The 25104-nt window shown below is 58.1% G+C and overlaps 7 protein-coding genes across 7 annotated transcripts; 2 read left to right on the top strand and 5 right to left on the bottom strand.

The window, feature by feature from the left end:
- Positions 1 to 1787: 1787 nt before the first annotated feature.
- On the bottom strand, positions 1788 to 7244 carry BJ171DRAFT_193501 (uncharacterized protein). Its single transcript, XM_053106197.1, has 10 exons — positions 6642 to 7244; positions 5716 to 6019; positions 4768 to 5349; positions 4445 to 4607; positions 3113 to 4204; positions 2789 to 2836; positions 2372 to 2470; positions 2197 to 2256; positions 1926 to 2013; positions 1788 to 1809 (listed from the first exon to the last, which is right to left on the bottom strand). The coding sequence occupies exons 1-9, from the start codon at positions 6977 to 6979 to the stop codon at positions 1982 to 1984; spliced, it is 2718 nt and encodes a 905-aa protein (XP_052964041.1). The 5' UTR covers positions 6980 to 7244; the 3' UTR covers positions 1788 to 1809; positions 1926 to 1981.
- Positions 7245 to 9356: 2112 nt separating this feature from the next.
- On the top strand, positions 9357 to 12219 carry BJ171DRAFT_193468 (uncharacterized protein; the record flags this gene model as incomplete). The annotated part of the gene is made up of 2 exons (XM_053106196.1): positions 9357 to 11056; positions 11275 to 12219. Coding segments are annotated over 2 exons (2604 nt in total), but the record flags the coding sequence as incomplete, so codon positions are not given.
- A 1184-nt stretch (positions 12220 to 13403) lies between these two features.
- On the top strand, positions 13404 to 14426 carry BJ171DRAFT_516049 (uncharacterized protein). The gene has a single exon (XM_053112009.1). It carries the CDS (start codon positions 13493 to 13495, stop codon positions 14192 to 14194), a length of 702 nt encoding a protein of 233 aa, XP_052964039.1. The 5' UTR covers positions 13404 to 13492; the 3' UTR covers positions 14195 to 14426.
- A 46-nt stretch (positions 14427 to 14472) lies between these two features.
- Positions 14473 to 16387, bottom strand: BJ171DRAFT_516048 (Rtf2 RING-finger-domain-containing protein). Its single transcript, XM_053112008.1, has 4 exons — positions 16299 to 16387; positions 15948 to 16197; positions 15585 to 15739; positions 14473 to 15488 (listed from the first exon to the last, which is right to left on the bottom strand). The coding sequence occupies exons 1-4, from the start codon at positions 16304 to 16306 to the stop codon at positions 14924 to 14926; spliced, it is 978 nt and encodes a 325-aa protein (XP_052964038.1). The 5' UTR covers positions 16307 to 16387; the 3' UTR covers positions 14473 to 14923.
- Positions 16388 to 17519: 1132 nt separating this feature from the next.
- Positions 17520 to 20186, bottom strand: BJ171DRAFT_516044 (DHS-like NAD/FAD-binding domain-containing protein). Its single transcript, XM_053112007.1, has 3 exons — positions 19858 to 20186; positions 18724 to 19288; positions 17520 to 18601 (listed from the first exon to the last, which is right to left on the bottom strand). The coding sequence occupies exons 1-3, from the start codon at positions 19996 to 19998 to the stop codon at positions 17703 to 17705; spliced, it is 1605 nt and encodes a 534-aa protein (XP_052964037.1). The 5' UTR covers positions 19999 to 20186; the 3' UTR covers positions 17520 to 17702.
- A 1453-nt stretch (positions 20187 to 21639) lies between these two features.
- Positions 21640 to 23020, bottom strand: BJ171DRAFT_570007 (uncharacterized protein; the record flags this gene model as incomplete). Its single annotated transcript, XM_053113602.1, has 2 exons — positions 22895 to 23020; positions 21640 to 22787 (listed from the first exon to the last, which is right to left on the bottom strand). A coding segment is annotated over exon 2 (1143 nt), but the record flags the coding sequence as incomplete, so codon positions are not given.
- Positions 23021 to 24095: 1075 nt separating this feature from the next.
- Positions 24096 to 25076, bottom strand: BJ171DRAFT_444885 (Sel1 repeat protein; the record flags this gene model as incomplete). Its single annotated transcript, XM_053108156.1, has 2 exons — positions 24668 to 25076; positions 24096 to 24211 (listed from the first exon to the last, which is right to left on the bottom strand). Coding segments are annotated over exons 1-2 (327 nt in total), but the record flags the coding sequence as incomplete, so codon positions are not given.
- Between the last annotated feature and the right edge of the window lie 28 nt (positions 25077 to 25104).

Below are 25104 nucleotides of genomic sequence, written 5' to 3'. Positions count from 1 at the left end.
CTGTATATTACATCACAATACAGCTTTTGTCGGCCGACTGGGCCGCAGTTGTGCTCGCGCCATCGCCGCTGAGATCGCCCGAGGCCATGGACTGGCTGCGCCGATCCATGACGATGCCCGGCGGCTCGCGGCTTCGAGATTTGGATCGGTACCCCGGCCGCACAAGCACAAATCCGCCCTCGTTGCCGGTTTCGTTGGGGGCCAAAAACGGATTTGGCCAAGAGGTGATGGGGGCTGATTGAGAGTGGGGGAGAGTGCGCTCGGATGGTCGCCCGACCCGCGGCGAGCTTCGGGTGCCGCTGCTGCCGCTGCTGCTAATGCTGCTGCTGCTGCTGTGGGTGCCTAGACTGTTGGTGTTGATGGGTCCGCCGCTCTTGGGGCCCTTGGCTGCAGCTGGGCTTGGCGGGATCCGAGTTGCAAGCTGTCGCAGCAGGTCGGCATGTTGATGGCAGGTCTCGGCATACCGCTTGGCACGGTCGGAGACTTCCTGGGAGGGCGATGGGCCTCGAGCGACATCCGAGACCGGCAGTGCATTGGGAACGAGCGACTCTGTGGATCGGGAGGAAAGCGCAGCGGCGTCGGCCCGCACCGACAGGTTCGAAGACGAGGCTGTGGGCGCCGGGAAGCCAGGGGTGCCCCGAGCCGGTCGCTGGTATACCGAGTAAGGAACCGCCATCTGGCCAGACGAGTAAGCTTCGGAGCCTCCCAGCAGCGTCGTGGTGCCGTCAGAGTTGTAGACGTAGTGAGGACTGCCAGAGGCGGGAGCCACCGCCGCTGAGCGCGGAATCGGGACGCCGGAAACGGACGGCAGGGGAGGAACAGACGGCACCGGAGGAATGGGTGGTAGCGCAGGAGTCGGCGGCAGCGTAGGGATGGATGGGATCGATGACCCGGCAGGGATGGGTGGACGGCCAAATCCAGAGGAGCTCGAGAGCGGCGGCGGTGTCGGCATCGCAGCGGGGCTGGGAGGACTGTACTGTGGCTGGCTTGGAGTGGAGGTATAGGGTTGGTTCGGGGTGTAGGTCCCCATCACTGCCGACGACGGCAACGGTGATGGTGGCGAGATGTCAATCAGCGGCGGCGACAGGGCCGACTGGGCTTGAAGATTCAGCACGGCGTCGTGCAGCGTTTCGAAACCAAAGGTCTCCATGAAGCGCGCTACTGTGGTGGCGGCCACCTTGCGATCCGAGTTGCAAAAGTTCTTTCGGAGGGCTTCGATCGGCAGATCGGCGAGGTTCAGGTGGTCGCGCAGGCACTCGAAAAAGTCGGATTCGTCAATCTCGTACTGGTCCTCCTTCCAATACTTGAGCCAGAAGACGAGTACGTCCTCATTGCGCAGCCGCCGACCGAGCGGGGTCGAGTCGAGCGGTCCAAGGGCAGTGCCGCTTGGGTGTCGGCTGGGGGCCGAGGTCGACAGAACCTCGCGCGTTGCGGATGGGCCGTCTCGAGGCGTGGTAGGTGGCCGAGCGGTCGCTTCGTCGGGCTCATCTTCGGGGCCGCTCTCGTCATCAGAGATCTCGATCCCGCACGCCTTCATGAGGGCCTTGGTGACGTCCTTGTTTTCACTTTCAACACACCAATCGCCTCTCCGGTAGGCTGCCTCCATCTCCTGCTTGATGTATCCACTGATGGTGCCGGATGGTATCAGCGAGTAGACCATATCCGTGACTGACAGAAGCAAGAGCCCCGTCCCCCGAAACAGAGACCGATATGTTAGCAAGAGCACAAACTTGGCTGCCGAGCGACAGGACACGAGCAAGCGCATGCACGGCGAGCACTCACAATACGTCGTCCACATCCGATCCGGGGCTGAAGGGAGGACGGACGGAGCGCGGGGTACAATGTGTGAGGCACGTCAGTGGACGATGAGGACGCAAAGCAGCAGACAAGAGTCAACTCTTCGAGAGACCGATGCGCAGACAAACCTGTCGTGGCAGCCTGTTTGGATCGGTCTGAGGAGCCGTCGTCCAGCACTTGTCTCTCACTCTCGGCGGCTGTCGGGCAGTCGACAAACAAATTGCCGCAAGGGTACAACCCAACCGAGGACATCATGGAGGCAAGGACGATCGATCACGTCAGTTGGCGACAGGATTCCAAGGCCCAGAAACAGTAGCGCGATCAAAGCAGGCCAACACGGACGATCCACATAAGCAGACAGACATAGCGACATGCCGCCACAACAGTCGAGGGACTCACATTGAGCTTGCTGTGGGACGCCCTTCTCCTTCATTCCGTTGACGAGACGCATCAGGAAGTCTAGAACGGGGGGGACGAGAACAGCGCAGGGAGACGGAGCGCGATCAGACCGTGGGAAAACAAACCAGGAGGCGGTATGCGCAAAGTGACACTGAAAGGAAAGTCTGGCTCATACTGAGAAGGTCGACTTCTTCGCGATTAGGTGCAGCGCTGTGGCCACTCCGACTGTCCGTTTCGGTCCGGATTCCGTGTTGGTCGATGATGAACCGGGTCCCTGGCAGCGGGAATCAAATCAAGGCGCAGCGACGAGAGCAGCGTGTCGCAAACAAGCAACAAGCAACAGGCGGATGACGGGCGATGATTAGTTGAGCAGCACGAGACACCGGTCACTTCACGGCCAAGACAGCGCGACCAGAGCGAGCTGTCCCGGCTGGACGATTACATCATAGGCAGCACAACGACCACGACGACGGAGCGCCTTGGATCGAGACCAACAGCGACACAGCGCGGGTCGAGCCGGCATTCCGCAGTCTTGTTCACCATGCCCCGCGTGCTCTGCCATCGAAGGCTTACTCCCACACCACCAACTTACTTGGTTTTTTTTCTCTGTGCCTCCGGTGCCTATTAGATCGGCTGCGACCTACATGGTTCGCATTATTTGCGTGGGTCGCATCGGTCGTAAAAGATCCGCCGCCAACACCACCACTGCTACTCTTGCTGCTAGCACTGCTGCCGCTGCCGCTGCTGCTGCTGCTGCTACTACCAGCACTGCTGCAGCCAAAGCCGCCTGCAGGAGACGCTCCCGAAGGATACATCTCAGCCCGCATCTCAGCCCGCATCTCAGCCCGCATATCAGTCCGCATATCAGTCCGCGTATCAGTCCGCGTGTCTGGCCCAGACCGATCCGGGTGCATACCAAAGAGAACTTCGCGGCGCTGGTCCGGCGAGAACTCGCCAAAGGCTTCGGGATGCATGTGCCGATGCATGTCGGAACGCATATCGGGGCGCATGTCGGAGCGCGTGTCGGGACGCCCATGCGAATACATGTCCGGGTGCATATGCGGATGCATATGTGGGTGCGCAGCATGTGGCCGCCAGTGCGAGCCCCAAGGGCGGCCAAAGCCCCACCAGGCGCGCTGGGTCCTCGGGCTCAACTCGTCCAGGCCACGGGAGCCCGAGGGTGCGTTTTCGGTTGTGGCATATTGTGGCGGGTTGTCGCTTGAATACGATGGCGGCTGCCCGAAAGGGAATGGCAGCTCGACCGACCCCCGCGTTGACGAATGAGTGGTCTCGGATGGGTTTGAGTCGGTTGAAGACTGAGGCGTGGGAGCAGGAGTGGCGAACGGAGCTGGTGGTCGTGTGGGTGCAAACGTGGGGGGAAATGTGGGGGGAAATGTGGGGGGAAATGTGGGGGGAAATGTGGGCGCAGATGCGGATGTGGGTGTCGGGGTTGTTGTGGGGGCGGGGGCGGGGGTGGGTATCGGCGCGGCGGTCCGAGTTCCAAGAGCAGATCCCATGGGGTTCACCGACAACGACTCTGGTTTCCGAGGAACCGGGGGCGGGCGATCCGAGCGAGGCGTAGAGGCGACAGGTGCAGCCACAGGCGCCGGTGTTGGTGTTGATGTTGGTGTCAGTGTTGGTGTCGGTGTTGCTGGCAGGCTCGGAATCGGGGCATCAACCTTGGGAAGGTGAGTCTTGACGTCTTTGAGACCGATGGACTCGGCGAGGGCTTCGCGCTGCAGCTTTCGCAGAGCAAACTTGCGCGACTTTTCTCGCTCCTGCTCGGTGTGGTGATGCTCCGCCATCTCGCGGTGCTCGCCCTGGGAAATCTCTTCGTATAGAGACTTGAATTGGACCGACACCCGACTGAAATTGGGCCGCTTGAGGGGGTCGGCGTCCCAGCACTGCGTGACAATGCTCCAGAGTGGGTCGCTTTTGCAAGTCTCGGGTCGAGGCGGGCGCTGATTGTTGACGGTGACCGTTTGGATGATGAGGGCATCAGGGATATCTGCGAGTCGGCAGCATGCCCCCCCCCAGGACGATGCATCCGCGTGCGTGAGTGCGTTGGGAGAAGCGATGCAGTCGGCACGAGCAAACAAGGGGTGTTTTGGCAGGATTAATAGCGGTATTGGAATCCATCGGCTGGCGCGGGCATTATCCGGATAGCTGCTGTCTCAGGATGCATCCAGATCGAGCGATGCACCCAGATGATGCGAGATAGAGGGAGGGGGGGGACAAGACGCCCTACCAGAGAAAGGAATGTCACCACCCGACAGAACTTCGAAGCATATCATGCCAAAGGCATATACATCGATGGGTGGCTCGGCTGACGAGCCCAGTAGCCGCTCCGGGGCCATCCACCGCAGTGTTCCTGTCACCATTTTCCCGTTGGTGGTGCGTGTGCTTGTGACCTAAACAGCACGGGCATGTAGAAGGAAGCGGGGAGAGTCAAGGGGGGAGGTGAGGGAGGGGGAAGTTAACACCGATGGGAGCAAAATATTGGGATTGATGGCGACGACGCCATCGGATAGTCGGCGCAGATCACATCTCAGCCCAGCCACAAGGGCGCACCTTTTTGAGGACGGTAAAGCCAAAGTCAGCGACGCAGGCTCGGCCGTTCTCGTCAACGAGAATGTTGACGGCCTTGAGGTCGCCATGGACGACCTGGCGGCTGTGCAGATAGTTCATGCCCTGGGAGACTTCGTAGATCAGCCTGAGGGTGCGTGCGTGGCACGGCGGGTACTTTTCGAGGTACTGCAGGGCGTGGCCATTGCTCATGAAGGGCGAAATCATGAAAGGCCGCTCGGCGGTTTGGCAGGCGCCCAGGAGCGGCAGGACGTTCGGATGGCGGAGTGGGTACCATGATTTGACCTCGCGGAGAAAGCTCTCCTGCAGCTTTCGGGTGTCGAGGCGGCAGTAGAGCCGCTTGACGGCGACAGGGGTGTGTCCGAGCCAAACGCCTCGCGAGACCTCGCCGAAACCGCCGTGGGCCAGCGGCTCTCCAATGACTTCGACCTCCCAGGAGGTAATGGTCCAGTCCTCGATGGCAGGGGCGATGCCGGTCGAGACCCGCTTGAGACACGCCAGGGCTCGCTCCATGAAGAGGCGATCCAGCTTCCGGTCGACATGGGCAATCATGTTCTTTTGCAGGGCCTGCACGGCAGGGGCCCCCGTCAGGACACAGTAGCGCGAGCATCGAGGATGATTGCGACGGGTTCGGCGGATGCAGTTCCCGGATTGTTGCGTCGGTGCGAGTCGTCGGTATCATGCGAGGGGGAGCAGTTGAGCAGATGAGCAGATGAGCAGATGAGCAGATGAGCAGATGAGCAGATGAGCAGATGAGCAGATGAGCAGATGAGGACAGTGAATGGCTGGAGCACCAGGATCAGGCATCTCAGCTTCAACCCTGACGGACACAGCCTCGATCCTCACTAGATGATGCAGCGTCCGCCTATTCGGCCCGCACAGACCAGATGGCACTCCTTGTAGATCATCCGCTGCGACTGAGCGCATACGCACCTCCATGGCCTCCATGTATTCGGACTGCTTGAGCTCCAGTGCTTGGAGGATGCGATAGTCGTTTTCTAGAAGCTGCTGCAGGGTGCTCTCGAACTCGGCCATGTCCTGGTCCCGGTCCTGCCGATCCTCGTCCATCCAGTTCTTGACGTCGACTTGCAGGGCGAGTTGCAGATCCGAGGCGATGAATGTGATTTGGCTCTGGTAGCCGTCGATCTCGGCTTCGGAGCGCTGGCGGTTGATGAAACGCTGCATAAAATGTTGGTTCTGCTGCTTCTGGACAAAGTCATTGACGGACTCGAGGAGACTAAGGGCAAAGGGACGTTTGCGTGTTGTCCATGGGTGTTGGGATTGATGCAGGCCATGTGCAGGGAGGGCAATTTGGGTTGCAGCGATGGAGTTGGGAGGCGAGAAGCATCGACGGATTGACAGGAATAGAGGGGTGGTTAGCGGGTTGAACTGCGAGGTGTCGAATGCAGCTAGCGCAGGAGCTACAGACGGCGATCCAAAATGGCAGGGACCAGCTCCTCAGACACCAGGAGGATATGGGAACTGTCGGGGAGCCACACGCCCCTGACGCTAAGACCAATGGTGCCAACAGCAAGCAAGAGTGACAAATGATGACGATAGGCAGCGTGGGCAAAGAGCGTGGGCAAAGAGCGTGGGCAAAGAAGCAGGGTGGCCAAGTCGCGGAAAGTGTTGCTGCCAAAGCATTTCAAAGCCGTCAAGGCCAGGCCAGAGGGCCAACGCAGCGACTTGATTGAAGGCGGTGGGCCGATGGCGGCAGACGACAGCCCGGCGGCACATCAAGGGCGTAGCGAGGGAGCCGGCCGTGATGGGATCACACCATGGCAACAGAGATGGCCGCGGAGGAACGGGAGGCACAGCAGCAGTCCAACAATGCTGGGCGGCCCGGGGGGATGCCTTACCTTATCAGAGCCTCGAGGTGGCGAGAGATGTGGGCCGGGAGGAGGAGCTCCTCGAGTTGGATGTTGGTGAGGGTGCTGGTTTGCTCAGGCTCGAGACGGTCGAGCTCCTGCCGAGCAAAAGCATTGATGGTGGCCAAGATGCGGTTGGCCCGATTGACGAGCCGTAGACATGCTCGCTTGAAGGTTTGGACAGCCTCGGCCTGGGTCGAAATGTCGTTGGTGAGGCTGTGGCCCTGGTGCAGAACAGGGAGTGGCAGCAGCTCATCGGCAGAGACACGGTTGCCAGACTGGGATGAGGAGCTGCCCGAGAGGGACTCGGGCGGGTTGGAGATGTTCATGCCAGAGCAGGGAGCGCAAGACTGGGCGGACCGGCAACGGATACGATCGAAAGGGGGGGGAGCTTGACTCGATGGCAGAGCCTCGATGGCAGAGCCTCGGTGGTGGTGCCTCGATGGGATGGAGTTGAGGGAAACAGCCAGATGGAGCAGTTTCGAGAGCTATCTTGATGGGGCTATCCTGATGGGGCTATCCTGATGGGCTATCCTGATGGAGCCGGCGGGGACAGCCAGCAGCACGGCCACGCAAGATGGGAGAGGATGGAGGAGCACGAGGGGGGAGGGAAAATGAGGGCTGCGGAGGGGCAACGAGGGTGCGACACTGCCAAGAGCGGGCAACACGGGCACCCACGACGAGCGCACCCCCGTGGGAGAGACAGCCAGCGCGATGGACGGCAGGGCGATCGGATGCAGCGAGAGCGGGGCAGGAGTGATTCGGGGTGGTGCGGGGGTGTCATCAAAGCGTATCGGCGATATAGCACCAGGCAGATGGTATGATATCATATGGCATCATATAGGATGGTGTGGGATCATATGGTGTGGGATGGTGGGATAGACGATGCAGACGTGCGTTGGACCAATGCTCTGGGATGCCATGGACGAGTTCCTGCGGATGCGGCGCACGGCATCGCAGGAAAGATACGGAAGATATCATGCATGATATTGTGCGTGACATTGTGCATGATATTGTGCATGACATTGTGCATGATATTGTGCATGGTGCTGAGTGGTGCCGTCGGCCTCGCCACAGCGCTTCGGTCTTGGCAATCGATCCAATTCATGCATCCATCCACTCACGCATGCATCTGTCTGTCCATCCATCCACTGCCACTCGCTGCCACCCGCTGCCACCGCTGCCGCCTTGGCATCGCTCTGGATACATTCCACCCCCCCCCCGGCGACCTGCGAGATCAAGCGCCCACGGCATCCTGCTGCTTCCCGGCGACGAGGTTCCGCAGCGTCCCAAAGACACAAGATATCGAATCATATCAAATCGCCCACCCAGCAGGGCGATTGATCAACACCGTCTGCATTCGCCACTGGCCGAGATGCCCTCCCCTCCAATAGCCGCAGCGACCGCCGCCGCCGCCGGACCCTCTCGTTGTTCCGCCCAACACCACCAACCGCCCTCGCAGGTGATGTGGGCAATGCCCGGGTGCATGGCGAGGCATTGTCAGCTGGCCCGTCCTGCACATTCCGCCCAGTGCGTTTCTTCATCGGCCACGCAGCCTTCGGACGAGCGACACACCACCGCCGCCGCCGCGGAGACATGAGCAACACCCCAGCCGCGGTCATCCCACCTCCCGAATGACCTCTCTGGCTGCGGGTATCGGCACCCGAGCCTGTGTGCTGTGCCGGACGGTGCGGGGGTGGCAGCCATTGCGTGTGGAACTCTCAGACAGTGCGGGAAACAGCGATGGCATCAGAGCGAATCACACTGCATGTGCAGATCGGCACCACCGGGCAGGCCAGAAGCACACGGCATGGGAAATATGCGGGATTCCATGAGCAGAGTATGGCATGGCCAAAGATAGCATGGGCAAAGATAGATGAGAGGCACAGTTGCACCGGATGCGTGCATTGCATCAGCAAACCCCTCATGCGGCAGAACGATCTGTGGGAGAACCATCTGTGGGAGAACTATCTGTGGGAGAACCCATTCCGCACATCTTCTAATATCACATATATCACATATATCACGTATATCACGTATATCACGTATATCACGTATATCACGTATATCACGTATATCACGTATATCACTCGATGTCACTTATCACTCGCGCCGCTTGATATCTCCGCTGTCGTTAGCATCGCTCAGCGTCGCTCAGTATCGCTCTGCGTCGCTCTGCCCCACCGTCTCCCGCGGCAGATCCCGGCTCTTGCTAATCAAATGCATCAGCCCGTCTGTGCCTGAGCCGGTGATCAACTTGATTCGCAACTCTGCCCGCGGCCTGATCCGCAACTCGATCCACCACTTCATCCGCCTGTTCGGCCACCACCCGGTTGTCTGCCTGTGCCGCACCCGCCCTCTCGCCAAGCGCTGGCCAAGCACTCGCCGCCGTTCCCGCCGCTGCACCATCACAATAACTATCACCATCACGATAACTATCACTATCACGATAACTATCACTATCACTATCACTATCACGACAACTATCAACATACCTATTACCATCACTATCGCGACAACTATCACCATCGCTGTCACCATCGCAGCTACCGCACTGTCCGTCGCATCCGCTTGCTGTGATTACTCCCCCATCTCGACGCCACCGCTCTCGCCGTCCGTCGCAGATCGCTGCCCTCAGGCTTTGGTCCCCCCCCCGCTTATATATACCGCTTGTGCGCCTTTCCTCCCTCGCAGCCCCCCCCCCAGTTCTCTTCTCGCCCATCTTCCCTTGCGGACGCGCCCCCGTATTCGTTTTTTTGGCTCCCTGTTTCGTCCGAATCTGTCCTCCCATCGCTGCACCTGATAATCTGCCCTCATTCCCCCCCCCGTCTCCATCGCATCTCCAATTGCAGTTCCACCCCGCACTCCTGCTTGCATTTTTCGTTCTCGCTTCATCCAGTACGCCCCATCGCTTGCTTCTGCCATCGCTTTCTTGATCGATCGATCGAGTCTTGCTCCTGCCGATCTCGTCCACGCCCCTCGCCTGTCTTGCCCACCTCCCACCCCGGTATTGCCTTCTTCCCACGTACGATCCACGCCCACCTCAAGTACCACCCCTTGCCGCCTGCCCTCTTTTTGAAGCTCGAGCCATCAGCGTCTAACCTCCTCCCTCTGAAATCCTCCTCCTATCTGTCCACGATCTCCCTCCCCTCCCCTTCCCCTCCGCGATCCACATTCGCATCGTCGCCGTTTCCCACCATCGCCATGTCCTGGAAGCCTTACACCGGCCTCTCCGACAGCTTCCACTCGGTTGCCACAGAGCCTTACCCGTCGCTTTGGTCCTACCAGTCGCCTCCCAAAACCACCGATCCGCTGATGCTGCAGCACCAGCATTCCGCACAGCTCAAGGACATGTCGTCCGCCCACCTGCACTCGGGCCGCTTCGTTCAGCCTTTTGCGGGCTCGGCGCAAGGATCGCTCGATCGGCCTCTTGCCCAAGCGAATCCTGCCGCCACCACTTCCACCCCCGCCGCATCGGCCGTACCGTCGCTGTCCCATCGCCTGTCCTTTAGCAAGTCGTCCCACGTCCTCCATCCCACCATCATTCCCAACCTCGCCCCGCCGGGCTCGAGCCCTTCTCAATCGTCCTCCATCGGCCCCAACCCGCATCTGACCCCGCGCACAAGCTCCTCGTCCCTCCATGCCCTCGCCTTTGACGACCTGTCGTACTCGTATCCACTGCAGTCCTATGCCTCCGCCTATGGCCCCGTCCGCCGCTCGTCCAACTCCCATATCCCCTCTGCCCAGTCTCTTTCGAGCACCTACCTTCCAGCCGACCCTGCCGTCCATGATCCTCGCTCCGGCGGCGCTCTTGAGGCTTCGTCGTCGCCCTCGACCCGCCGCGGCTCCGTCTCCCTCTTTAACGCAACGACCCTGCCCGCCAACACCCTCTCGTCTCTGACCACCATCGCCGCCACTACTCCCTCTAGCACCACCACCACCACTTCTGTCCCCGTCGCCTCCATGGCCTCCGTCGCCGCCTCCCAGTGGACTCTCGCAGAGCCCCTTGACCCACCTTCCCAGCCCTCTATGGCCTCTAATCCTCGATCTGCCCACGCCTTGGCCCCGTCCGCCACCAACACCATCACCATCACCACCAGCGACAGCATCATCCGTCCGTCCGCAGTGCCTGCCTCCATTCATCAACAGCCTGCTATCCCCGAGGCTGCCGATGCGGCTGGCCCCCGCCGCGGCTCGCTGCAGACCCAGCCAAAGCATGTCCGGGTGGCTCGCCGTCTGCGCCAGGACATGCTCGGATATTACTCGTCTCTCGGCGTTACACGCGCATGGGTCCCTGTCGCTGGGTCGCTCGCTTTGTCCGAGAGCAGCCCCTGGGTGTCGGTGCGCATGGATCCTGTCGAAACCGAGGTGTGCGATCCGTTTGCGCTGTCGTTCCCGTTCGAACCGTAAGTACTCTCCGGACTGCTCAATCGCACGGTGCCATGGATGATGGGGTCGGACGGGTCGATCCTCATGTTGCGTTTGTTTCGTTGATGCCATCTGGCCAGTCTACTAACAGACTCCTCATACACAACTGTTCTTGGACCCTCTCTCATCCCAATCTCACTCTGGCCCCACTTGCCCACTTGCCCACTTGCCCACTTGCCCACTTGCCGCCCGCCAGAGTGCCCACCGACATCCCACCCAGGCCCTCAGCCCCAAACCCTTCCCGTCCCACGCCGTTCCCGCCAGTCAACTCGGTTATCGAAGAGCTCTCGCTCAGCTCGCGCCGACAGACCCCCCAGATTCCAGAGCAGTCGCATGAGGAACGCAGCCTCCAGAACGCCCACTCGGGCTCGTCGCTCATGACCCTGATGGATCCGGAGCTCGAGCTCGAGCTCGGCGGCGACCCTCAGGACTCGTCCGCAAAGTCCTTTGCCTCGTCCCCCGACAAGTCTTTGGGTCCCAAGGGCATCCAGCTGCCCAGAAGCATGGCCTCGGTCGTCGCCGCAAGCGTCCGCCCCAGCGCCGACTCGATCGTGCCCGCCAGTGCGACCCTGGCTCCTCCAAACCAGCGCCTGATGAACGTCCACCCGGTCTCGGTCCCCAGACCTGCAGCGGGCATGGTGGCCGCTCCTTCGGCTGCTGCTGTTGCTGCTTCTGTTGCTGCTCCTGCCGCTGTTGCTGCTCTTGCGCCGCTCCCCCAGCGATCTGACGAGATCGACATCATCGTCAGCGGCGCCGCCCTCCCTGCCAAGCCCATTTCTGTCTTTGTGTCGTTCCTGCCTCTGACCGTGAGCGAGCGAGACGTCTACAAGCTCTTCCGGCTGCACGGATCCATCCTGGAGATCCGCATGGTGCCTAACAAGCGCGAAGATGCCCAGTTTGCCTTTGTCGACTTTGACCGGCCCGAAAGTGCCCAGCAGGCGATGCTGACCCTCCAGGGCGAGCGCCACTTTGACATGTCCAAGAACCTCCACCTCGAGTTTGCCAGTCGCAAACAAAAGGATGTGTCCAAGTCTCTGGCCAAGAAGACCGAGCGGTACCGAGTCTGGGACCGCGAGCTTGGCTATGAGCCGGCCCATTGAAACGGCAACCAGGGCCGGTGCAGAAGCAGGAAAGCTCTCGAGGGCTTGTCCAGCGGTAGCCTTGAATAATCAATATCTCAGTCAAGCCATCGAATGAACTATCGAATGAACCATCGAATGAACTACCGAACGAACTACCGAATGAACTATCGAATGCACTACCGAACGAACTACCGAATGAACTATCGAATGCACTACCGAACGAGCCACTGACAACAGCCGCCCATCCACCCCATCCACCCCATCCATTCCGTTCCGTGCTCCGTCCTATTTAATATCGCACTCTATCGACCACTCTGTCGTTCTATTGGCCCCCCCCCTCCGCCGCACACACCTAATTCTGGCCATCCGTCATGCTCGCTTTCCTCGCTCTCCCCCAACCTTCGGCATTCGATCGGCCTTGTTCTATCCGTCTTCCTCCCGGCAGCATATGTGGTTCCCATCTCACTTGCATGTTTCTTTTCGCACCAATCGCCTTCCCGCAACATCGCACATGACCCTTCAAAACCACAATCAAAACCAAAACCAGGAATCAAAAAAATCAATCCCATCCACTTTATGTTGTTGTATGTTTGTTCCCCCTTTGATTCTGTGAATGAACTTTTTGATCTCTTTACCATTTCGACTTGCCTTGCCCCCTTTGTCGCCGTTGTTGCCTTCCTCTCTCGGCCTATGCCTGTAGTATCATATTATTTATCACGCGCACTCCACCCCATATCCCACATTGATGAAAATCCAAGCCGTGCCTTGTTGTTGCTGTTGTTGCTGTTGTTGCTGTTGTTGCTGTTGTTGCTGTTGTTGCTATTGTTGCTGTTGTTTGTTTTTTTGTTCCACTTTGGCATTGTGTATTCCAGTCCCCCCTCACACGATTTTTTTTTCGATTGTATTGCATCCGCATCTCGTTTCCGGAGGATGCTGAAAAATACACGCACATGCATTGGGTTGAGTTGATTGTTTGCAGAGACCGCAGCTGGTTCGTGAAAGCTGCGGGTGATATGACTGTCGATATCGGCGGTGATGGCGATGATGTCGATGATGCCGATGATGGTCATGGTGTGCTGGCACATCATTCGTCCGTCCATTCGCCTTTCCCCTCTTCGAGCATTTTCGGGCCCACCACGGTCATGTCATGTGGTTACCGCCAAGGACACATCCTTGGCGACGCTCGCATCTTCCACGCCATCATCTTCATCGCCATCATCTTCATCGCCATCCACATCCACATCCACATCCACATCCACATCCACATCCACATCCACATCCACATCCACATCCACATCCACATCCACATCCACATCCACATCCACATCCACAATGTTCCGTCGCTTCATCGGCCGCCTCGCTCCGCCCGTTATCCCAGACGACGATGCCACCCCGACCGATAGTCCCTCAAGCCAAGCACAGCCCCGCTATCGTTGTGAGCGCAGGACGAATCTGGCCTTGGTCCTCGCCCTTCGTCGGCTGCTTGTCGCCCACTTTTGCGACCCTTCGACCCCCGTGCTGCCGGTCGAAGTCCTCCTGACCATCCTGCAGTATGCCGAACTCGTTCCCGTTGTCTCTCTCCGCAGCACATCTCCTGCCGACAATCTGCGCGAGGCCGATGAAATCTGGATGGCCTACACCATCCCCAGACTGGCGGGCCTCCGGCATCTCCGACGGATCCAGTTCTCGGTCGAGAGCCACGACCAAGGCTGGAGTAACGGAGAGGGCAAGGGCACCTTTCACAACAGCTGGACCTGGGGCGAGCTTCTGGTTCGCCGCCCGGACGGCTCCGTCAACCCGCTGCTCGCTGGCGGCAGCCAAACCTTTGGCACCACCGACCGCATCCGGCTCTTCTTGAACCTGAGCGCCGTTCTGGACTGGAAAGAATGGAATTTTGACTCGGACGAGGCCACTCCTCCGTTCGTGCATCTGATCCAGCCGGGAGATACTCTCGAGGTCCGTCTGCGATCGGTGTTTCCGGGCTGGGCAATCTCTGCAAAGGACGGCAACCTGACGCTGCAGTTCGAACCCTGAGGAGACCGAGACCGTCCATCTTTGGTTCTCGGGTCCTCCTCCGGAATCGCATGGGCATACAGGGATTTTATCATGTCTGTTCTATTCCGGCGTCGCTCTTCTCGTCAACGACGATTGCCGCCCTCATCCCGCCGTTCATCCCACATCAGGAGATACATCATTCCCAAAATGAAATGGGACTGTTGTAATTCCCTGAGACTTGAATACACACACTCGCTCATCGTTCCCATGACCAGAGGGTGCTCATGGTGCCCAGAAGCCAAGCGACTCAAGACATCATTACCAGTCGATTGCCGCCACAGGAGATCGAACGAGTGTATTCAAGACCATGCTTCCCAAACCAACGAAAACAAAGCGATTGCTGACTAGGACGGGAAACAATCGCACGGCTTGCTCACTGGGGACTGTCCCGTTCCTTTTTGGCTTGACTGTATCGATCAATTGGCATTCACCAGACAGAGAGCATCAAAGGTCGAATGCGGCAGGCTCGGTCCGGTGCGATCGATGATGCTGGGGGCCTTTGCTGCATGTGCTGTCCACTGTGCTGGGAAGGGGGAGGCAGGGTACAAACCGGGCCAACAGCGAGAATAGTCGCGGGCTCACTCGGCGGCGGGTAGGGTGGAGAGCGGGATGATACGGGTGTCTTGTTGAAGCCAGCCAGAGTCCCAACGATGCCATCGGAATATCGATCTAACGGGCTGAAGATGACTGGCCTCCAGGCCGGCTGGCTCAAAACCGACTGAACGTGCCCCGGACCAAAAAGTTGGCCTCTTTCTCGTCCGCCTTTTTGTAGAGGCTCTGGATGACCTTGGACTTTGACTTGAGCCGCTCGGACGCAAGCGCCGGGTCGTTCAGGTTCGGCAGCGGCATGTTGATGCGGGGTTTGACTTCAGCCAGCCGCTTTGCAGAGACCGCTATGGCCGGAGCCGATGCCGGTGCTAATGCCGAGCTGGCGACAGCCTCTTTTTCGTCGTCCGCACGTTTGCGCTTTTTCTTCTCTGCCGCGAGATGCTGCTCGGAGGAAGGGCCGTCGCCTTGGGCCGCTGCGGCCTGCTTCTTTTGCTTCTTCTCGAGCTGCTTCAGCCGCTTGCGCTCGGCCTCCTGCTCCAGCCGCTTGGCTCGAAGAGCCTCCATCCGGGTCTGCAGGCGCTCGACCTCCTCGGGCTTGAGCGAGTTGATCGGAACAACGTCATCGGCGCTGAAGGGCTGGTTGCATTTGAGACAGGTGTCCGAGGGGATCTCCTTGAAGGCTTGCTCTGAGAGGACGCATCCGCAGGAGGCGATGAACGAGAACCTGCGAGAGGGAAAGGTCAGGAACGGTCGATGATCATCGCTATCGATATCTGCTTCAACGCAGCAGCAGCAGCAGCAGAAGACCCACTCTGCTCACCGGCTGTTTCCATTCATCTCCTTCATCGTGACGGGACAGGCGAACTGAGACATTGGAATGGTGTCCTTGACGATCGTCAGGAGAGCGGCCGACTGGGACGCACTCTCCTTCTCCAAGTATGCCGGGTTCGGGGACAGATTCAGAGAGATCAGATCCTGGCAAGATCAATTGTGTGAGGTAAAGGTCAGGATGCGTTGTGCCTTGGCGCCGAGCGTTGCGGAGGACAGATACAGCCGAGCGTTGTGGAGGGCAGATACAGCCGAGCGTTGTGGAGGGCAGATACAGCCCAGCAGATGACGCCCATTCAATCGGGTCAAGATCAGCTACAGTTCAAGCACTGCAGATCTCAAATCTCCAGCTCACCTTGAGGGACGAAATGTGGCTGCATAGCACGTCGCCGTCGCCGTAAGCCTTCCGGTCAAGCAGGAACTCGAGGATGGCATCTTTGTTGTACAGCTTGCCGAGATTATCGGCCACGATTGGAGCCTTGAGTGGCCGCTTGGACAGCGTGCAGGTGAACCAGGCGGCATACTGCTGCGCCTGGGCGTCCGGGAGCTGCTCCTTTTGCTTGGTCTTGACAAGCTCGCTGCGTGTTGGGATGCTTCCTCCGTCGCTGGATGGTTTGGATGGGGAATGCATTGGTGGGGGTGAGGATGGAGCATGATGGAAAGGTGGGCGCGGGGATACGATGCTAGCTCTGCAGCAGGGACTTACCAGCCCATGATGTGTGCGGCAAATGGAAGGGAGATGCGGGGTTGTCGCTGGGTCGAGAAGGCGATGGCAATCCACGGATGCGATGAAGTTGAACGAATGCGATGAAGTCGAACAAATGCGATGATGAATTATGAAGCACGGCACGAAACCGGGCGGGTTTGTCACGTGGGACAAGAGCTGCGCCGCACGACCAGACAAATAGGATACACAATATATATTCGACCCGAGGAGATCGGGATCGCCAGGGACATCAAAGGACAGACACTGGCCAGATTCATCAATGCTCAGAATAGGGTCTGACACTGGCAAAGTCCGAGCAAATGGGAGAGGCGCAAGCTCTTCGATCGGAAACGTCCACTCAGGAATCGATGGCTTCAATCTCACTCAGAATGCGATCATCCTTGTCGTGCGAGCGCATTGTGGGATTGGTCTGTGATAGCTGCGAATAGTTGGGCTGAAGCGCAGAATTAGTCAGAAAAGATCACGCAATGCATGGGTGCGTCGACACATAACTCACTTGGATGATCAAAACGGAAGAGTTGTCCATGTATAAGGAGCCTGACTCGTTCGTGCGCCATTTCTGTCGATCCTCATCAAAGAGATGATGAGGGACTTGCAGGATATGAGTATCATGCTGTATCCACTGGGGGGCAGATTCAATTTCCATCCAGCATGATTTTACTGAGTTGAGAGGAGAGCTGGAGATATTCGAATCCTGTGATGGCAATCGTGGGAGGCAAATCAAAGCACGAGCGCGATATTAGGAGCATTTCATCGCAAGTCAATCATACTTTACGATTTTCAAGCTGCATCAACATACAATTTCGTGGGATTCATTTGGATTGCGTATCGGTGGTCCCTGAATGACATTCCACGACTTGGCGATGTCACCGATCGAGCCAGAAGCGGTCCGCTGGTTATCGGATGAGGCTATCTTTGGTTAAAATGGGTGTTCTTGAGTGAATATTATATCAGCGGTTCCCGTCCTTGGTGATCACCACCTCAAGCACGGCTGCGCCATGGAAAGGCGTGTCGTTCCGGCTCAATATGACCCGAAGCGGCCTTATGAACTCGCGCAAAATTGACAGCCCATGACTCGCATATCGCTTCCTGTCGTGGGGGTGGGGGACGGGGGGCCGATCCCGTCCGCGATCCATCTTGCAGTGGCCACGTTCCCCGCTCCGGAGGCGCCACCCCCGGGCCACTTCGTGTGCGTGCGTGTTTGTGAATCAATCGGGTTTATATATATATTGCTATCGACACTGCAGCTCCATCCACACGGCCCAAACGAAGTATATCGTCGAGATTGTTCGGGTGTGTCGGGTGATGATGGGCTGGGGCGGCGGAAAGACAGCAGCAACAGCGGTCTCTCCCATCCAAAGTTATAAAGGCGCCAATCTGACCTCAGGCGACGGGTTGTGCGTCGACGACGATCATCTTCCGCGGGATTTGGGGAATCTCGAGCTTGGTGTCCTCGGCCTTGATGGCCTTGGCGGTCTTGATGGCGGGAAAGACCAACTTGATGACAGGGATCTTGGCGGGCGCCGGAGCAGACTCGGAAGCACTAGCACCGGCAGCATCAGTAACAGCAACATGCGACGACGACTTTGTCGACTTGTATGACAGCTTGGTTTGGGCCATAGCGGCCGATCTCTTGGAGGCGCGAGTACGGGCGACGGCGGTCTTGGTCGACGCAGCAGCAGCAACAGCGGCAGCAGCGGCAGACCGCGTCCGCTTGGGCGCCGGCGCAGCATCGTCGGTATCGAGTGTCCGCTTCTTTGCCGGGGCTTCTTCTTCCGCAGCAACATCCAAAGCCGGAACCGAGCCGGGAGATGCCACAGCTTCGTCCTTGGTGGATTCGCGCTCGGAGCTCTCCGAGTCGCTCGACACGAGATCGGGGAGGGGCGAGTCTTGGCTCTGGGTCGACAGCGACGAGAGCGAGGACTCCAGCTTGACGGGGTGGGCAGGAAGATCCACCGAGAGCTCCAGACGCTTGCCTCGGTCCTTCCGAGAGACAGATCGGACCTGGGCCAGATCGCTCAGCCGCTTGGCCTCCTGCTCAATCATATCGACGACAATGTCGGTGTCGTCCAGCAGATGGTAGTCAAAGACGCCGTTCCACTCGCCCGAGACCTCGGTGCGGTTGATGAAGATGACCTTGCCCTGCTTGAGCTCGTGCACGGTCTTGGCAATGTCCTTGACGAGCCGCTTGATACCGTGGACCTTGAGCGAGGTGCCCATGACAATGAGCAGATCAGGTTTCCGCTTCAGATCGTAGGTGGCAAAGTCTGCGATCATGTCGCCTGCAAGGTGAGAACGAGGCGGGTCCGTCTGGGATGAGTATGGGCAACGGTACCATTTGGGCGGCGACGCAGATCTGGCTGACAAGTAGTGTGGCGACCGGTTGATCGCAAGGACCGCCTACCGTTTCGGTGGTGCTCGTTGTAGAGGACAATGTTGGGCCGCAGCATGCCCACCGCGGCCGAGCGCTTGCCCAGGGCCATCCGGATGCTTTCCTGCTCAACGCACTGGTCGCACGGCATCGACGCCCCAGACTTGAAGATTGTCTGGACCTCGTCTGTGAACTTGGAGGTGTGGCCGCACACGGTGCAGACCACCCGATCGAGGTCGCCGTGCAGCTGGATGACCTTGGGCTGGCCCTTGTCGGGCTTGGCCTTGGGCAGCCCCAGATCTTTCGGCTCCAGATCGATATCGGTGGTCATGTTCAGGCGGTTCTCGAGACAGTCAATGTTTTGGGTGTAGCAGCGCAGGAGCTTGCCCTGGCTGTCGAGGCTCTTGAGGAACTGGTGGGTCGGCGTGACGGAGGCTTTGGCAATGACGTCCTTGAGCTCGCCCATGAAGGTGAAGAAGAGCGCCGTCGAGGTCGGATCACGAAAGAGGGTGGCATCAAAGAGATCGCGGCCCTTCATGATGGACGTTGGGTACTTTTCCTTGACGAGATTGTAGAGGCCATTCTGGGAGCGAAAGTCCTGATACCCCCGGGAGGTGGGTAGGTCATGTTCAGCAGCGGCCGTTGCCGACGAATGATTGGGATGGTTCGGCGTGTCGATGGCGATCACGGCGGGGAAGAGGTTTGTTGTCGCAGCAGCAGTCGGAGCGGTGTGGCCAACGATCCAACACAGCGACAGCCAAGCCGAGCGCGGGAAAGGGGAGCAAGCGAGCCGGAGAAAATAGACACGTTGGTGAGTCGAGAGGGAACGCAACAGGTATATGAGAACCGAACGAGTGCCGGCAGCTGCTCCCGATGGGCAGAATGCACAGGGCAGGATCAGGAAGAATATCCACCGGCGGTGGGGTGGGCGATCGAGGGAAGGGGCGGGCTCGAGGATAGGCGACAAAAGCAGCAAGATTGCAATCCAGCCAAAGGCCAATTCAGCTCAAGACAATCCTGGCAAAGCAGCCATCGAGGCCACTGACGGATCAAACACACTGTGCGAGCCGTCAGTGTCGCCGAGGCTCACGGGAGATCAGCGAGCGGCAGCTCCGGGGGTTGCATCGACGGAAGGAAAAATGCCGTTCGGACTCGGCTATTGCTTACAGGGATTCCGCCAGACACCGAGATGCCAGCGCCAGTGACGACCACACAGCGCTTGGATCGCCGGAGCGACTCTGCGATGGACTTGAGATGGACCTTGGCCTCCTCGGAGGGGAGATCAGAGAGCTTGAACCGTAATGTCATCGGGGCAGAAGGTGGTTATGTATCAACCCGTGGCGAGAGCAGGGCAGAAGCCTGGACGAAAGAACAGACGCAAACGAGGGACAAAAGGGCAGCAGGAAGCCGCAGGAGGCAAGGCAGCCAAAGGGCCGGAGAAGAAACAGAAGCAGCGGCGTGCGAGACAGAGATGCCGGCTGCAGGTAGAGAGACAGCGGCAGCAGCAGCAGCAGCAGCAGCAGATGGGCGAGGGGCGGCCGTTGGATGGGAGCCCTGGGAGAGAGAAGAAAAAGGCGGTGGGCGGGAGGGCCGAGCCGAGCGGTTTTCTTTGGGCCGGTGGACGACAGGTCTGGGCTTGCTGGGAGACGGACAACAGCCAATTGCGAGGGCAGCGACGCAGGCGGGCGAGTGATGATACGATTGCTCTGGGGACCTGCAGGCCGGGACGGCGGTCGGCGTAGGATGAGTGTCGATGCAGGACGGATGGCGATGCAGGACGAAGAACACCAGGGCCAAAGCGCACAAGCGGCCGAATCGGTCGCCACGCCGATCAAAGGCGACACGGCGACGCACATCGACGCCAGCAACCATTAATACCGGGAGTATCGGGAGTATCGGGAGTATCGGGAGTATCGGGAGTATCGGGAGCATCGAAAGCATCGAAGCGACACGCTCACCCTCTCCTGATAACGAACGAATGCAAGTGTCCGACACATCGCCGTGCCCAGAGTCGATTTGCGAGCGGTACAAAACCAAACATCTCTCAATACAGCTTCACACCTGACAGCCAGAGTTTGGGAATGGACTCGCAGGCGAGACAGATGTATTGTTCATGTAGGTCAGGTGTAGAAACAAGCAAGAGAGATACAAAAATGGACCAAATCAACATCTTAGGAGGACTTTGCCGTTGCAACTTGGCAGTCCTGCACACCCGAGTTGGCCATCCACTCCAGGTTCTGCTTCAGGACATCGAGCTGGCTGAGAACATCGGTCGTGGCGGCGCCGGAGCCGTCCGAGGAGACGGTAGGGGCGTTGAGCGCCGAAGACATGAACGCCTCGAGCGACGAAACGGCAGACTCAAGCGGGATCTTCTGGACAGAGCCGATAGTGATGTGTCGGGGAGCGGTGCTCGGCGGAATGTACTTTGTGGCCATGGCGAAAGTGAACTCGTCCGGGTGCTTGAGCTATCTCGCGTGCGTTATGCCTGCTGTAACGACGGAAACTCCAGGCTGTGTGGATATCGATCGTGTGGTATCGATCGTGTGGTATCGATCGTGTGGATATCGGTCGGAGTCGTGTGGTTGCAAGAAAAAAAAACGTGCACCAAATGAAGTGGGCGAGACACACCGAGACACACCGAGACACACCGAGACGCACCGAGACACGCCGAGAGCGTTGTCATCCAGCCCGGCAACGATGTATCAATACAGTGCCCACACCGAATGGATGTGTCGAAGCATGACCACTGCGTACAGGTCGGTTGAGGAGACTGCCAAGACGATCGCCATATCAGATATGGCAGGTCGTTACATGCGACGCTGACATCAAGGAAAATGGAGGGTGTCCCGTTTCATTCGGAGTGAGGTGTAGCAGCGAACAGAGTTGCGCAGCGGGTGTGGGTGAATCCATATTCATGTATTGGAATCACTATCAGAGTCCGACTCATACCAATTGGTGGCAGTTGACGTTGCTCGCATCCTCTCTGTCATCATACTCATGCTCGGCCCAGCGCTCGACACGCTCGTCGAAATACATTTCAAAAAAATCTCCTCCGCGGAAACGCTTGTACTTGTCCCGACTCTGGGAAAGCGTCAACGGCGCAAAAGTGGAGAGGCGCTTCAAAGTCTTGCTCTTGTCTATGAGTGTGTCCACAAGCACTCTTGGGAGGTTTATGGCCGGTCTGTGTGAAACAATCTCCTTGACATGGAAATCACAGACAGATGCCCAGTCCTCGTTGGATTGCGTGTGCTGGGCGTTGAAGAGAAGTCTCCAGAACTTCATCTCGGATTGGTCAACAGAGTCATAACCCATCGACCTGTAGATGGTGGCGAGGAGAGCGGTGGCAAAGGGATATCCTGCGGCACTGGCGTTTTTGAGATACGAGAGCACTTTGATCAGGATTGCTCTGCTTGGTTGTAACTTTGCCGATCTTGCACGATTCAAGAGCCCGATGCCAAGCAAATACACTGCGACAGGGTCCCCGAGCTTGGCGGCCTTCTCCACCGCATTGAAGTACGTTTCGATCTTTGCCGGGGTCATTTTGCTCTTGTCATTTGACTTGATGACACGAGTCATCATGAGTCGAGCAAAAACTGCGGCTGCGGTGGCCCGTTCGGCCTTGGTGAACTCGGTCGAGGTCTCAGGAGCATCCATGACCCTCACGATCCAACGCTCGTCACCGATGGCTGGGAAGGGCGATGGGTAGAGTCGTGCAAGGCGTTTGGCTTCTCCAGCGAGGATCGAGCTCTGGACATTGTATTCACCATTCTTATCTTCGAGGTAGTCCTGGTGGCTGTGGTACATGTTCAACCCACTGGAGCTGAGCCACAAGCGGAATTGAACGACCCTGGAGCCGCGGATGGTGGCTTCGATGGCCTTGCAGGTTCGCTTGAGACGCAGCAACGTTGCGAGATCCAGAGTCCAGAGGAAGGCATCGTTGGACACCACGATATCAGCCCGTGACGTAGGCATCATGCGGCTGGACTGTCCATGAAGGCGATCACATAGGGAGGGTCTGGGTCGCTTGATTTGTGGTCCAAATATGGCGTCTTGAAAGCTAGACGTGGTGCTGTCGGCGAGTGTGCGCTTCATTGTGACTATTGAGTGTGATCAAAATTGAGTCAAGAGTGTCTATCGAAAGCAACAACTCAACGAGCTGCGATAGCGTAGATGGCGAGATGGAGAGAATCGTGGGAGTACGTGCCAGGATATCCTATTTATCGTCCCGGAGAGCCTACTGCCTGGGTGCCCATGAGAAGCCGCCATAGGCTGATCTTTAGGGCTTGCCGCTTTGCTTGTTTGTCTGTTCATGCTCGACATCAAAGGAATGGTATCCGACCAAGATTGGGCTTGCCAGCTCCAAGGCAGTTTCTTTGGTTCGAGGAGCGCTGATTGGTTGTGGCAGTCATCGTACATAATGCGGCACTTTTGAGTATCTTGATTGTGTTGTCCACCCCGCCATTCGAGCGTGTGCTCGCTCTTTTCTCATTGCCGTGATGCTTCAGCTCTTGACAGATCCAGTCGTGGGAAACCCACACGCTCGGCCGCGGTGTCATGAGAACGCAGTAAAAATAGCACGCTCAAGCCCGCCTTCAACTTTCATCGGCACCAGTCACCCCTCGCCGGGTAGAGATACCCATCGAAACAAGCCATAGGGTATCAACAAAAACTTTGCGCCCGATAGATCAAGCGACGAGTTCGTCCGAGTACAGGGGGCAGACTCGGAGGTGCCAGGTCACAGAGGCGGGTCTGCAAAGCGCAGACCACACCCCACTTCTCGTCGGGATGAAGATGATGTCGTAGTTGGAACAGAGACACTTTGCTGCCTGGGTGATTATTTGTTACTAGAGTCAACAGTATTCATGAAGACAGGCCATCGGTTCCAATAGGCTGGCGCACCGGCACTTTGAGTATACAGGCAAGCTCATCTACTCATGTTGCGCCTTTCGTTGCTTCAGAGTGCGAGCGATGGGTGCTGGCAGGGTGTGCACCAAGTGCGAAAGTTCGGAAAGCAGTGTGAGGAGCGGGTACACCAGCAGTCAGCGATCCAAGGGCGGGAGCCATAAGATTGCTGAGCACCGGGAATGAGGCTCTCGAGCCATTCAATGTTCTCTCGGTTGACCAACATCGGCGATTATTATGGGACGCCATCGATTTGAATATTGAATGTATTGAATGTATTGACTGTGTAATGCAACACCACTCGGCCATTGGCTGGGTTGTGTGTGGCGGGGCGGTCTGCTTGACGGATCTGACTACAAGTATTGGTGACGGGCGCCGAGCCAACACTTTCCTTGTCGATTGTCCTGCTCGGCGGACTTGCGGAACCACTTGGCTGCCATGGTGTGGTCCTCGATGACTCCTTGTCCATAGATGTAGAACACACAGACATTTCAATGCTCCAACGGTTTTCCTTGATCGGCCGACTTGCTGTACCATTCGGATGCCTTCTTCCAGTCCTTCGATACCCCTTGGCCATAGTAGTAGCAACTTCCGATACACGACTTGCTATCGCTGTGACCTTCGTTGGCCTGCTGTTCAAAGATATTCGCTGCTTTCGTCTGATCTTGAGTGGTCCCGAAACCATATATGAGACATACGGCAAAGAGATGTCTGCACAACCAATCACTCTCCGATCCAAGCTGGCACAGTTTGAAGAACATGCGGGCTGCGGCCGAGTCGGACGCAACATAATTTTGATACACTATCAGACACTCGTATTATCCGAGCTTGAACTCATCCGATTTGTTGTCGCGGATGATCTTGGTGCCCTTCTGTTTGTCAAGAGGTGTACCCCGGCCGAGGTAGTGCATCCACCCGACCATGTGGGTGGCAATGGGCTTGATGACTGGATCGGTGGATTGGGTGCTGACTCCCTGCCAGCATTGGAAAGCATCGAGATCGCTCTGTTCGACACCATGGCCGATGAACGAGAACCAAGCTTGCAAGAACATGATGTGAAGGCGGCCATCTTCACTGCCCTGATCGGCAGCCTTGGAAAACCACTCGAGGGCTGTGTTGAAGTCTTGTTTGACACCCTCGCCAGACTCGTAGCATCGACCAAGGGTGTTTTGGGCTTGAGGGATTCCCAGTTCTGCAAGTTTGCGATACAGCTCGGCAGCCTTGGCGTAGTCATGGTAGCAATCGATTCCGTTGATGTAGCGCTCGGCAATTTGGAATTGTGCCATTGAATGATCAGCTTTCGCCGCCCGCTCCAGGTGTTGGAAGATTTGCTGGCGGATGGCTACTCGCTCAGAGTAGAACAAAGATCCGCAGTCGAGGTCGATTTGGAGGATCTTTGCCAGGAAGTACGATGCAAAGGCGTTTCCTTGGTCGGCATGTTCGATGAGCCAGGATCGGTCGGCTGTGAACGGATCTTCGCAATGCAGCGAGATGGCAATCTGGTCGCTTGGT

The sequence above is a fragment of the Polychytrium aggregatum genome (assembly GCF_025602895.1).
Source record: "Polychytrium aggregatum strain JEL109 chromosome Unknown BJ171scaffold_35, whole genome shotgun sequence".
Classification (NCBI taxonomy): Eukaryota; Fungi; Chytridiomycota; class Chytridiomycetes; order Polychytriales; genus Polychytrium; species Polychytrium aggregatum.
This window is presented reverse-complemented; position numbering and strand designations above follow the sequence as displayed.

Excerpts from the sequence above, each read along its gene's own strand:
- BJ171DRAFT_516048 (XM_053112008.1), bottom strand. Across the intron at positions 15,740-15,947 it reads GCCACATTTCGTCCCTCAAG|GATCTGATCTCTCTGAATCT; the intron begins GTGAGCTGGAGA and ends TGATCTTGCCAG. Across the intron at positions 15,489-15,584 it reads GAGATGAATGGAAACAGCCG|GTTCTCGTTCATCGCCTCCT; the intron begins GTGAGCAGAGTG and ends TCCCTCTCGCAG.
- BJ171DRAFT_193501 (XM_053106197.1), bottom strand. The coding sequence starts at position 6,979 with ATGAACATCTCCAACCCGCCCGAGTCCCTCTCGGGCAGCTCCTCATCC. Across the intron at positions 5,350-5,715 it reads AATACATGGAGGCCATGGAG|GCCCTGCAAAAGAACATGAT; the intron begins GTGCGTATGCGC and ends CCTGCCGTGCAG. Across the intron at positions 2,257-2,371 it reads CGAAGAAGTCGACCTTCTCA|ACTTCCTGATGCGTCTCGTC; the intron begins GTATGAGCCAGA and ends CCCCCGTTCTAG.
- BJ171DRAFT_516044 (XM_053112007.1), bottom strand. The coding sequence starts at position 19,998 with ATGACATTACGGTTCAAGCTCTCTGATCTCCCCTCCGAGGAGGCCAAG. Across the intron at positions 19,289-19,857 it reads CGGTGTCTGGCGGAATCCCT|GACTTTCGCTCCCAGAATGG; the intron begins GTAAGCAATAGC and ends CGGGGGTATCAG. Across the intron at positions 18,602-18,723 it reads CAACGAGCACCACCGAAACG|GCGACATGATCGCAGACTTT; the intron begins GTAGGCGGTCCT and ends CTCACCTTGCAG.
- BJ171DRAFT_516049 (XM_053112009.1), top strand. The coding sequence starts at position 13,493 with ATGTTCCGTCGCTTCATCGGCCGCCTCGCTCCGCCCGTTATCCCAGAC.